This window comes from Entelurus aequoreus, linkage group LG03 (assembly GCF_033978785.1).
Source record: "Entelurus aequoreus isolate RoL-2023_Sb linkage group LG03, RoL_Eaeq_v1.1, whole genome shotgun sequence".
In the NCBI taxonomy this organism is placed as follows: domain Eukaryota; kingdom Metazoa; phylum Chordata; class Actinopteri; order Syngnathiformes; family Syngnathidae; genus Entelurus; species Entelurus aequoreus.
In genome coordinates this window covers 92,638,307-92,651,967 of record NC_084733.1, presented here as the reverse complement: position 1 = coordinate 92,651,967, position 13,661 = coordinate 92,638,307, and the positions used below count along the sequence as shown (strand labels likewise).

General features: G+C 36.8%; 1 protein-coding gene across 1 annotated transcript; it reads left to right on the top strand.

The window, feature by feature from the left end:
- Nucleotides 1-325: 325 nt before the first annotated feature.
- LOC133647127 (solute carrier family 35 member G2-like) lies at nt 326-11,542 on the top strand. The gene is made up of 2 exons (XM_062043253.1): nt 326-507; nt 10,066-11,542. Exons 1-2 carry the CDS (start codon nt 478-480, stop codon nt 11,428-11,430), a joined length of 1,395 nt encoding a protein of 464 aa, XP_061899237.1. The 5' UTR covers nt 326-477; the 3' UTR covers nt 11,431-11,542.
- The last annotated feature ends 2,119 nt before the right edge of the window (nt 11,543-13,661 follow it).

Sequence of the window (13,661 nt, the reverse complement as noted above, 5' to 3'; positions counted from 1 at the left end):
AGCGGTAGAAAATGGATGGATGGAATGAATGTGAGTGTGAATGTTGTCTATCTGTGTTGGCCCTGCGATGAGGTGGCGACTTGTCCAGGGTGTACCCCGCCTTCCGCCCGAATGCAGCTGAGATAGGCTCCAGACCCCCCCGCGACCCCGAAAGGGACAAGCGGTAGAAAATGGATGGATGGATGGATCAAAACCCCCTCACGTGACCACCGGGCGCCATGTTTGCTACCAACTTTGAAACCGGGTTGTCCATACTCGTCTCAGCCCCTCCCCCTCCCTGAAAGGGGCGGAGCCTCCTCCTCCTCCTCCTCCTCCTCCTCAGCAGACAGCGATGGAAGAACAGCAGTGAGCAATGAGCTCTCCAGTCTGCTGCACCTGCACCACCTTCTGACGTCGCAGCTGCCGCATGGCCACGGACGGGGAGGATGGACACCAAGGGAGGCGAGGATGGAGCGGCCATGTTGAGTGAATGAATGAATGAATGAATCAGTGATTTCATGTTTGCAGGTAAGAAGAATTATTCTCATCAATACTAATAATCAGCAATGTTTGCACGGGACATCTTTTTGCTTGCATGCATTCATATTTATTATTATTATTATTATATCATATTTCATTTCCATATACATACAGTACAGTACATGTGATGTACATACAGTACAGTACATGGTCATCATCACGTCGTTAGAAGGATGCACCCACATAACCTTGACAATATACCCCCAAACAGACAGACGCACATTTACATAACCACACACACACACACACACACACACACACACACACACACACACACACACACACACACGCATGTGCGCGCACTGCACATGCTGCAATGAAAACGAGTTAAATAGAAATCAGAGCAGCTTGCACAATGCTAAACATCTCCCGTCCTTATATGCACTTTAACCTGCTGCACTATGTGTACACATGCAGAATATACATCCTTTAACCTGCTGCACTATGTGTGTACATGCAGAATATACATCCTTTAACCTGCTGCACTATGTGTGTACATGCAGAATATACATCCTTTAACCTGCTGCACTATGTGTGTACATGCAGAATATACATCCTTTAACCTGCTGCACTATGTGTACACATGCAGAGTATACATCCTTTAACCTGCTGCACTATGTGTGTACATGCAGAATATACATCCTTTAACCTGCTGCACTATGTGTGTACATGCAGAATATACATCCTTTAACCTGCTGCACTATGTGTGTACATGCAGAATATACATCCTTTAACCTGCTGCACTATGTGTGTACATGCAGAATATACATCCTTTAACCTGCTGCACTATGTGTGTACATGCAGAATATAGATCCTTTAACCTGCTGCACTATGTGTGTACACATGCAGAATATACATCCTTTAACCTGCTGCACTATGTGTGTACATGCAGAATATACATCCTTTAACCTGCTGCACTATGTGTGTACATGCAGAATATACATCCTTTAACCTGCTGCACTATGTGTACACATGCAGAGTATACATCCTTTAACCTGCTGCACTATGTGTGTACATGCAGAATATACATCCTTTAACCTGCTGCACTATGTGTGTACATGCAGAATATACATCCTTTAACCTGCTGCACTATGTGTGTACATGCAGAATATACATCCTTTAACCTGCTGCACTATGTGTGTACATGCAGAATATACATCCTTTAACCTGCTGCACTATGTGTGTACATGCAGAATATAGATCCTTTAACCTGCTGCACTATGTGTGTACACATGCAGAATATACATCCTTTAACCTGCTGCACTATGTGTGTACATGCAGAATATACATCCTTTAACCTGCTGCACTATGTGTGTACATGCAGAATATACATCCTTTAACCTGCTGCACTATGTGTACACATGCAGAGTATACATCCTTTAACCTGCTGCACTATGTGTGTACATGCAGAATATACATCCTTTAACCTGCTGCACTATGTGTGTACATGCAGAATATACATCCTTTAACCTGCTGCACTATGTGTGTACATGCAGAATATACATCCTTTAACCTGCTGCACTATGTGTGTACATGCAGAATATAGATCCTTTAACCTGCTGCACTATGTGTGTACACATGCAGAATATACATCCTTTAACCTGCTGCACTATGTGTGTACATGCAGAATATACATCCTTTAACCTGCTGCACTATGTGTGTACATGCAGAATATACATCCTTTAACCTGCTGCACTATGTGTGTACATGCAGAATATACATCCTTTAACCTGCTGCACTATGTGTGTACATACAGAATATACATCCTTTAACCTGCTGCACTATGTGTACACATGCAGAATATACATCCTTTAACCTGCTGCACTATGTGTGTACATGCAGAATATACATCCTTTAACCTGCTGCACTATGTGTGTACATGCAGAATATACATCCTTTAACCTGCTGCACTATGTGTGTACATGCAGAATATACATCCTTTAACCTGCTGCACTATGTGTACACATGCAGAATATACATCCTTTAACCTGCTGCACTATGTGTGTACATGCAGAATATACATCCTTTAACCTGCTGCACTATGTGTGTACATGCAGAATATACATCCTTTAACCTGCTGCACTATGTGTGTACATGCAGAATATACATCCTTTAACCTGCTGCACTATGTGTGTACATGCAGAATATACATCCTTTAACCTGCTGCACTATGTGTGTACATGCAGAATATACATCCTTTAACCTGCTGCACTATGTGTGTACATGCAGAATATACATCCTTTAACCTGCTGCACTATGTGTGTACATGCAGAATATACATCCTTTAACCTGCTGCACTATGTGTGTACATGCAGAATATACATCCTTTAACCTGCTGCACTATGTGTGTACATGCAGAATATACATCCTTTAACCTGCTGCACTATGTGTGTACATGCAGAATATACATCCTTTAACCTGCTGCACTATGTGTGTACATGCAGAATATACATCCTTTAACCTGCTGCACTATGTGTGTACATGCAGAATATACATCCTTTAACCTGCTGCACTATGTGTGTACATGCAGAATATACATCCTTTAACCTGCTGCACTATGTGTGTACATGCAGAATATACATCCTTTAACCTGCTGCACTATGTGTGTACATGCAGAATATACATCCTTTAACCTGCTGCACTATGTGTGTACATGCAGAATATACATCCTTTAACCTGCTGCACTATGTGTGTACATGCAGAATATACATCCTTTAACCTGCTGCACTATGTGTGTACATGCAGAATATACATCCTTTAACCTGCTGCACTATGTGTGTACATGCAGAATATACATCCTTTAACCTGCTGCACTATGTGTGTACATGCAGAATATACATCCTTTAACCTGCTGCACTATGTGTGTACATGCAGAATATAGATCCTTTAACCTGCTGCACTATGTGTGTACACATGCAGAATATACATCCTTTAACCTGCTGCACTATGTGTGTACATGCAGAATATACATCCTTTAACCTGCTGCACTATGTGTGTACATGCAGAATATACATCCTTTAACCTGCTGCACTATGTGTACACATGCAGAATATACATCCTTTAACCTGCTGCACTATGTGTGTACATGCAGAATATACATCCTTTAACCTGCTGCACTATGTGTGTACATGCAGAATATACATCCTTTAACCTGCTGCACTATGTGTGTACATGCAGAATATACATCCTTTAACCTGCTGCACTATGTGTGTACATGCAGAATATACATCCTTTAACCTGCTGCACTATGTGTGTACATGCAGAATATACATCCTTTAACCTGCTGCACTATGTGTGTACATGCAGAATATACATCCTTTAACCTGCTGCACTATGTGTGTACATGCAGAATATACATCCTTTAACCTGCTGCACTATGTGTGTACATGCAGAATATACATCCTTTAACCTGCTGCACTATGTGTGTACATGCAGAATATACATCCTTTAACCTGCTGCACTATGTGTGTACATGCAGAATATACATCCTTTAACCTGCTGCACTATGTGTGTACATGCAGAATATACATCCTTTAACCTGCTGCACTATGTGTGTACATACAGAATATACATCCTTTAACCTGCTGCACTATGTGTACACATGCAGAATATACATCCTTTAACCTGCTGCACTATGTGTGTACATGCAGAATATACATCCTTTAACCTGCTGCACTATGTGTGTACATGCAGAATATACATCCTTTAACCTGCTGCACTATGTGTGTACATGCAGAATATACATCCTTTAACCTGCTGCACTATGTGTACACATGCAGAATATACATCCTTTAACCTGCTGCACTATGTGTGTACATGCAGAATATACATCCTTTAACCTGCTGCACTATGTGTGTACATGCAGAATATACATCCTTTAACCTGCTGCACTATGTGTGTACATGCAGAATATACATCCTTTAACCTGCTGCACTATGTGTGTACATACAGAATATACATCCTTTAACCTGCTGCACTATGTGTACACATGCAGAATATACATCCTTTAACCTGCTGCACTATGTGTGTACATGCAGAATATACATCCTTTAACCTGCTGCACTATGTGTGTACATGCAGAATATACATCCTTTAACCTGCTGCACTATGTGTGTACATGCAGAATATACATCCTTTAACCTGCTGCACTATGTGTACACATGCAGAATATACATCCTTTAACCTGCTGCACTATGTGTGTACATGCAGAATATACATCCTTTAACCTGCTGCACTATGTGTGTACATGCAGAATATACATCCTTTAACCTGCTGCACTATGTGTGTACATGCAGAATATACATCCTTTAACCTGCTGCACTATGTGTGTACATGCAGAATATACATCCTTTAACCTGCTGCACTATGTGTGTACATGCAGAATATACATCCTTTAACCTGCTGCACTATGTGTGTACATGCAGAATATACATCCTTTAACCTGCTGCACTATGTGTGTACATGCAGAATATACATCCTTTAACCTGCTGCACTATGTGTGTACATGCAGAATATACATCCTTTAACCTGCTGCACTATGTGTGTACATGCAGAATATACATCCTTTAACCTGCTGCACTATGTGTGTACATGCAGAATATACATCCTTTAACCTGCTGCACTATGTGTGTACATGCAGAATATACATCCTTTAACCTGCTGCACTATGTGTGTACACATGCAGAATATACATCCTTTAACCGGCTGCACTATGTGTGTAAATAAATAAAATACATATCACTAGTAGATGATTTGAAGGAGTGTTATTGCAGCACAATAAAAGAAGGCAGTGAAGAGTTGAATATTTTCAAATGTCAACATTAGAAGATCAAACATATACAGGACGGTATAGCTCGGTTGGTAGAGTGGCCGTGCCAGCAACTTGAGGGTTGCAGGTTCGATCCCCGCTTCCGCCATCCTAGTCACTGCCGTTGTGTCCTTGGGCAAGACACTTTACCCACCTGCTGCCAGTGCCACCCACACTGGTTTAAATGTAACTTAGATATTGGGTTTCACAATGTAAAGCGCTTTGAGTCACTTGAGAAAAAGCGCTATATAAATGTAATTCACTTCACTTCACTTCACTTCACTTCACTTCACAAACATTCTGTCAAACAGGCACAAAAAAATGAAGGGAAATATTTTTGCAAAAGTATGTCATCTTTTATATGGCACACTAAAAAAATAACAAATAGTCTGTTGTTTTCAAATGTAAAGTTGTTTTTATTTTCTAAGTGATCACATGTATTTTTATTTTATTTTGATGCTTTTGTATTGATAATTTATTTTGTATAATTTAAATTACGGTGGTACTTGATGAGAATTTTTTTTTTTTTTTTACTTAACGTATTTAAAATAAAAAATTGTTTTAATTATCCAATATTTCTTTATGTATTAATAAAATCACTAGCACTATCCAAGTATTTTTTATTCTATTTTATTAACTTATTTAGATTTTAAAATATATTACGTAATATTTCCTTATGTATGATTAACATAACTGTAGTACATAAAGAGACATTTTCTGTATTTTGTCAACTTACCCAGACTTTTATTATGATTTTTTTTAAATGTATGAATACATTTATCATAGCAATTTATTACTATATTAATTATAATATTCTATTTTAAGTCATTGTAAAAAAAATAAAAAATAAAATAAGGTTTAAAAACGTATTCATAAAAATGCATTTTAATTATTAATTGTATAGGACTTAATTGTAAAAAAAAATATTATGACTTTTGTACATCATATATATAGAACCAAGATAATCAGGAATATTTAATCGTCCAAAAAAAAAAAAGGTCCAATCTCTAAACATTCTGTACTTTTTGTTCTTAAAACTGTCAAGAAAAAGACAATCGTTATAGTAATTATTTATCTTTTGAATTATCATGAATTACTTTTTTTTAATTATCCAATATTTCTTCATGTATTATTCAAATGACTGCAGCACTAAGAAGTTTTATTCTATTTTAGTAACTTATTTAGATTTTGAAATATTTTATGTAATATTTCATTATGTATGATTAACATTACTGTAGAACATAAAGAGACATTTTCTGTATTTTGGTAACTTATTCAGATTTTTATTCAGAGTTTTTTTTTTTAATGTATGAATAAATTTATCATAGCAATGTATTATTTTATTAAATATAATATTGTATTTTAATTCATTGTAAAAACATTTTAAATAATATTAAAAAATGTATTCATTAAAATACATTTTAAAAATGTAATGTATTGGACTTAATTGTGAACAAAAATATTTGGACTTTTGTACATCATATATATAGAACCAAAATAATCAGAAATATTTAATTATCCCCCCAAAAAAAGTCCAATCTCTAAACATTCTGTACTTTTTGTTTTTAAAACTGTCAGGAAAAAGACAATCGTTATGGGAATTATTTATATTTTAAATTATCATGAATTACTTTTTTCTAAATTATCTATCTAAGTACGTTTATTTTATTTTAGTAACTTATTTAGATTTAAAAATATTATATATAATATTTCCTTATGTATGATTAACATTACTGTAGTAGTTAGTGCATCATATTTGCTGTATATAGAACCAAGATAATCAGGAATATTTAATTATCAAAAAAGAAAAGAAATGTCTATATATATATATATATATATATATATATATATATATATATATATATATATAAACATTCTGTACTTTTTGTTTTTAAAACTGTCAAGAAAAAGACAATCGTTATAGTAATCATTTATATTTTTAATTATTCTTATTCTATTTTAGTAACTTATTTAGATTTAAAAATAATTTATGTAATATTTCCTTATGTATGATTAACATTACTGTAGTACATAAAGAGATATTTTCTGTATTTTGGTAACTTACTCAGATTTTTATTTGGAGTTTTTTTTAATATATGAATACTTTTATCGTAGCAATTTATTATTTTATTAAATATAATATTGTATATCAATTCATTGTAAAAAAATAAAATAAAAAAAGATAAATCAATTACGTATTTATTAAAATACATTTTAAAAATGTATCGTATTGGACTTAATTGTGAAAAAAATATTTAGACTTATGAACATAATATTTACTGTATATAGAACCAAGATAATCAGGAATATTTAATTATAAAAAAAAGTCCATTCTCTAAACATTCTGTACTTTTTGTTTTTAATACTGTCAGGAAAAAGACAATCGTCATAGTAATTATATTTTTAATAATGATAATATACTATTTTAATTCCTTGTAAATAAATAAATAAAATAAAAATTAAAAACGTATTAATTAAAATGCATTTTAAAAATTAATTGTATCGGACTTAAATGTGAAAAAATATTTGGACTTTTGTACATCATATATATACAAACAAGATAATCAGGAATATTTAATTATCAAAAAAAGAAAAGAAAAGTCCAATCTCTAAACATTCTGTACTTTTTGTTTTTAAAACGGTCAGGAAAAAGACAACCGAGATAGGAGTTATTTATATTTTTAATAATGATAATATTCTATTTTAATTCATTGTAAATAAACAAATAAAATAAGGATTAAAAACGTGTTTATTAAAATGCATTTTAAAAATCAATTGTATTGGACTTAATTTTGGAAAAATATTTGGACTTTTGAACATTATATATATAGAACCAAGATAATCAGGAATATTTAATTATCCAAAAAAAAAAGAAAAGTCCAATTTTTAAACATTCTGTACTTTTTGTTTTTAAAACTGTCAGGAAAAAGACAATTGTTATGGGAATTATTTATATTTTTAATAATGATAATATTCTATTTTAATTCCTTGTAAATAAATAAATAAAAATGGGATTAAAAACGTGTTTATTAAAATGCATTTTAAAAATTAATTGTATTGGAAAAATATTTGGACTTTTGAACATTATATATATAGAACCAAGGAATATTTAATTATAAAAAAAAAAAAGAAAAGTCAAATTTTTAAACATTCTGTACTTTTTGTTTTTAAAACTGTCAGGAAAAAGACAATCGTTGTAGGAATTATTTATATTTTTAATAATGATGATATTCTATTTTAATTCATTGTAAATAAACAAATAAAAATGGGATTAAAAACGTGTTTATTAAAATGCATTTTAAAAATTAATTGAATTGGACTTAATTGTGGAAAAATATTATGACTTTTATGCATCCAAGATAATCAGGAATATTTAATTATCAAAAAAAGAAAAGAAAAGTCCAATCTCTAAACATTCTGTACTTTTTGTTTTTAAAACTGTCAGGAAAAAGACAACTGAGATAGGAATTATTTATATTTTTAATAATGATAATATTCTATTTCAATTCATTTTAAATAAACAAATAAAATAAGGATTAAAAGCGTGTTTATTAAAATGCATTTTAAAAATTAATTGTATTGGACTTCATTTTGGAAAAATATTTGGACTTTTGTACATCATATACTGTATATACAACCAAGATAATCAGGAATATTTATTTATCAAAAAAAAAAGAAAAGTCCAATTTTTAAAAATTCTGTACTTTTTGTTTTTAAAACTGTCAGGAAAAAGACAACCGAGATAGGAATTATTTATATTTTTAATAATGATAATATTCTATTTTAATTCCTTGTAAATAAATAAATAAAAATGGGATTAAAAACGTGTTTATTAAAATGCATTTTAAAAATTAATTGTATTGGAAAAATATTTGGACTTTTGAACATTATATATATAGAACCAAGGAATATTTAATTATCAAAAAAAAAAAGAAAAGTCAAATTTTTAAACATTCTGTACTTTTTGTTTTTAAAACTGTCAGGAAAAAGACAATCGTTGTAGGAATTATTTATATTTTTAATAACGATGATATTCTATTTTAATTCATTGTAAATAAACAAATAAAATAAGGATTAAAAACGTGTTTATTAAAATGCATTTTAAAAATTAATTGTATTGGACTTAATTTTGGAAAAATATTTGGACTTTTGAACATCATATACAACAACCAAGATAATCAGGAATATTTAATTATTTAAAAAAAAGAAAAGTCCAATTTTTAAACATTCTGTACTTTTTGTTTTTAAAACTGTCAGGAAAAAGACAATCGTTATAGGAATTATTTATATTTTTAATAATGATAATATTCTATTTTAATTCCTTGTAAATAAATGAATAAAATAAAAATTAAAAAATTATTTATTAAAATGCATTTTAAAAATTAATTGAATTGGACTTAATTGTGTAAAAATATTTGGACTTTTATGCATCATATATATACAACCAAGATAATCAGGAATATTTAATTATCAAAAAAAGAAAACATTCTGTACTTTTTGTTTTTAAAACTGTCAGGAAAAAAGACAAACCTTTATAGTAGTTATTTATATTTTTTATTATCATTATTTATCATTTTTTAATAATAAAAATGTATTGTTTCTGAATGAACTATTGAGGAATAAAAGCATGAAGGAGCAGCACGTTGTTGGTAGGTGAGCTCCATCTAGTGGTCATCAACACAACTGCAGACATTTTATTACGCCCAAACTGATGAAGAACGCTCTTGTTCCTCCGGCAGGTTCGGTCCGTGATGGAGTCGTCCCACCTCCTGGCCGCCGCTAAGAAGCGCGTGAAGATCCACCCTCACACGGTCACCGCCAAGTACGCCACACACGCCCCCTACTCCCCGCAGCCTGGAGGCCACACCCACTTCCCCCAGCCCGGGGACGAAGGCTACGACGACGCCCCGTCTTTCGAGGACTTCGGCTCCTTCCTGGAGGAGACCTCGGACCGGAAGCCGCTGACGGAGGCCAAGCCGTGGCCCCTGAGTCTGTTCGGGTCCAGGGACAAGGAGAAGGGCGCCGCCCCGAGACCCCAGGCGGACTGCGGCGGCGAAGCCGCAGCCAAGGTGGCGAAGGCCTCCGGGAAAGGAGTCGGGGAGCAGCTGGCCAGTTTTGGGGAGGCGTCCGTGTCCGCGTCCCGGCTCACCTGGGTCGGAGTTCTGGGGGCGGCGCTGGCTAACGGCTGCGTGATTATTCTGACTCGTGTGGCGTCGGAGCGGCTGGGCTTGGGCGCCATCTTCCTTCTCTTGGCGCGCTGCGTGGTGCAGCTGCTGGCCGTGGTGGTGCCGCTCCACCGGGGGGAGAACCCCTTCGGACCGGAAGGCTACCGTCTGCGTCTGCTGGGTTACGGCGTGGCCTACTCCCTCTCGCTCTGCTGCGCCTACTCCTCGCTGACCTTCGCCAACCCGTACACCGCCACCACCACCTGGCGCCTGGCGACCACGGCGCTGTCGGCCGCCCTCGCCTTCCTGCTGCTGGAGGAGCGTCTGGGCCTGGCGGACGGCATCACCTTAGGGGCGGGACTGTGCGGCTTGGGGGTTCTGCTACTTCCGGCTGCGGATGAGAGCAACTACGACTCCCCGACTGACCCAGTGGTGTTCTGGAGGGGGGCCTTCGGGTGGTCGCTGGCCGCCCTCGCCGGGCTGTGGATGGCCCTGGCCCTGGTTGGGTACCGCTCCCTGAAGGAGCGAGTGGGCGTGGCCACGGCTCTGTTCACGGTGAGCTGGACTGGCTGCCTGCTGGCCCCGCTGGCGCTGGTTCTGCTCCAGGAGGGCTGGTCTTGGCCCCAGGGAGTCCAAGCCTGGGGCCTGATCCTGGGCTTGGTGGCCTGCTCGGCCGCCGCCTTCCTGGGGGTGACACACGGCCTGGCCCGCCTCCACCCGGCGCTGGTGTCCGCCTGCCAAAGCGTGGAGGTGCCGCTGGCCACGACGCTGCACCTGGCCTTGCTGCCCTTGGCGCCCACCGCCACCGAGGTGGTGGGGAACGCCATGGTGATGCTGAGCGTGGGCTGGTTGGTCGCCACCAAGCTGCTTCCCTCACGCGGCGCCGGGCGGCGCCACCGGGAGGAGTACGAGGAGATCCTGGACTCGCCCATTAAATAAAGACTAAATACCTCTGCCGAGCACAAAGTTCATGAACTGATCGCCATTTCTTTGTTTCATGGCCACTTTTACTCGACTTTATTACCTCTGCCAAGCACAAAGTTCAGTATCCATCGCCATTTCTTTACCGGGCTTTCTGCTCCGCCGCTCCCAGTCTGTGGAACGCTCTCCCTGACCACCTGAGGGTACCACAGACTGTGGATGCTTTTAAAAAAGGCTTAAACCCCTTCTTTTTTTAAAAAGCCTATTTTTTTTTTAGATATATACATACTAGTTTTAGCTATTTGGCTGTTCTAGTTTTTATTAGGGACCGAGTCCCTTTGGGACAGAGGACCCTATTGTATTCCTAGCGTTTTATTAGGGTCCGCACAGGACCTTTTTATTATTATTCCGCCGCCTCTTTGAGCTGTAATTTGACCCCCTTAACATGCTTCAAAACTCACCAAATTGGACACACACTTCAGGACTGCCGAAAATTGCGATCTAATCAAAAAACCAAAACCCCAAAACTCAAAATTGCGCTCTAGCGCCCCCTCGGAAGAAAACACAGACAAAACTGCCGCTAACTCCCAGTAGGAATGTCGTAGAGACATGAAACAAAAACCTCTATGTAGGTCTCACTTAGACCTAGATTTCATACACTGACAACCCTCAGCAAAAATCAACAGGAAGTTTGCAATTCCCCCTTCAAAACAAAAGTTTGTAAAACAGTCACCTTTTTTCAAACATTATCTCCTCTGAGCGCGTTTGTCGTGTCGGCTTCAAATTAGCACAGGAGAGAGATTGAACCCTTCTGATTAAAAGTTGATGAAAGAGTTTTAATTACTGCTACGGTTTGGATTTTATGAGCCCTCAAAGTCGGTCCCGTCCATCGCTGCTTGCAGCTTTAATTTTTATTCATTTTTTTTAGATATATACATACTAGTTTTAGCTATTTGGCTGTTCTAGTTTTTATTAGGGACCGAGTCCCTTTTGGACAGAGGACCCTATTGTATTTCTAGCGTTTTATTTGACCCCCTTAACATGCTTCAAAACTCACCAAATTGGACACACACATCAGGACTGGCGAAAACTGCGATCTAATCAAAAAACCAAAACCCCAAAACTCAAAATTGCGCTCTAGCGCCCCCTAGGAAGAAAACACAGACAAAACTGCCTGTAACTTCCAGTAGGAATGTCGTAGAGACATGAAACAAAAACCTCTATGTAGGTCTCACTTAGACCTAGATTTCATACAATGACAACCCTCAGCAAAAATTGACAGGAAGTTTGCAATTCCCCCTTCAAAACAAAAGTTTGTTAAAACAGTCACCTTTTTTCAAACATTATCTCCTCTGAGCGCGTTTGTCGTGTCGGCTTCAAACTAGCACAAGAGAGAGATTGAACCCTTTTGATTAAAAGTTGATGAAAGAGTTTTAATTACTGCTCCGGTTTGGATTTCATGAGCCTTCAAAGTCGGTCCCGTCCATCGCTGCTTGCAGCTTTAATTTGTATTTATTTTTTTGTTATCTTTTTATTTATTTTTTTTTAATACACTGTAGCACTTTGAGGTTGTTTACTCAATGTGAAGTGCTTTTTACAAATAAAATCTATTATTATTATTATTATTTCTTTGTTTCATGGCCACTTTTCCCCCGACTTGATGCCAACAACAACAAGAAGGACACGTAAATTCTTTCACGGTTCTGGGAACTATCAAGTCGTGAGTCCAGGCTTGTTTCTGACATTATCGAACGCCCGCTTTTGGCTCCGAGATGTGGGCGGGGCTAGATTGGCCCGCTGACGTCGCAGTTTCGTGTTTTCGTTGTGTCGTCATGTCGAGTTTTCGCGCAGAATTGTAAGAAAAAGTGCAAAATACCCCAGAGGGGAAGACAAAGTGTGTAAATATTGTGTACATTAAATGTTGTTCAACAACTTTCAGGTCTTTCTTAGAACATATTTAATAATAATATTCATGTAAACTTGGACTGGTGCTCAAAAAGGACGAAAAAGAGAATGAGAGAAAGAAGGTACGTTTCTACTATTCAATGTTGTGTCCTCTTCTACTGATGTTTTATTGCTGGAGTTGGACTGCACTTGAGAAAGAACATCAATAATGGACTCTTCTTCAGGATGAAAACACAACGGAACATGCAAGGTTGACCAATAATGAATAAAGATGATGTATATTATTAATAATAACAATAAAACATTAATGACAGGCAGACACAGAAGATAAACAAACAAAGGTG

Excerpts from the sequence above, each read along its gene's own strand:
- LOC133647127 (XM_062043253.1), top strand. The coding sequence starts at position 478 with ATGAATGAATCAGTGATTTCATGTTTGCAG. Across the intron at positions 508-10,065 it reads CAGTGATTTCATGTTTGCAG|GTTCGGTCCGTGATGGAGTC; the intron begins GTAAGAAGAATT and ends TTCCTCCGGCAG.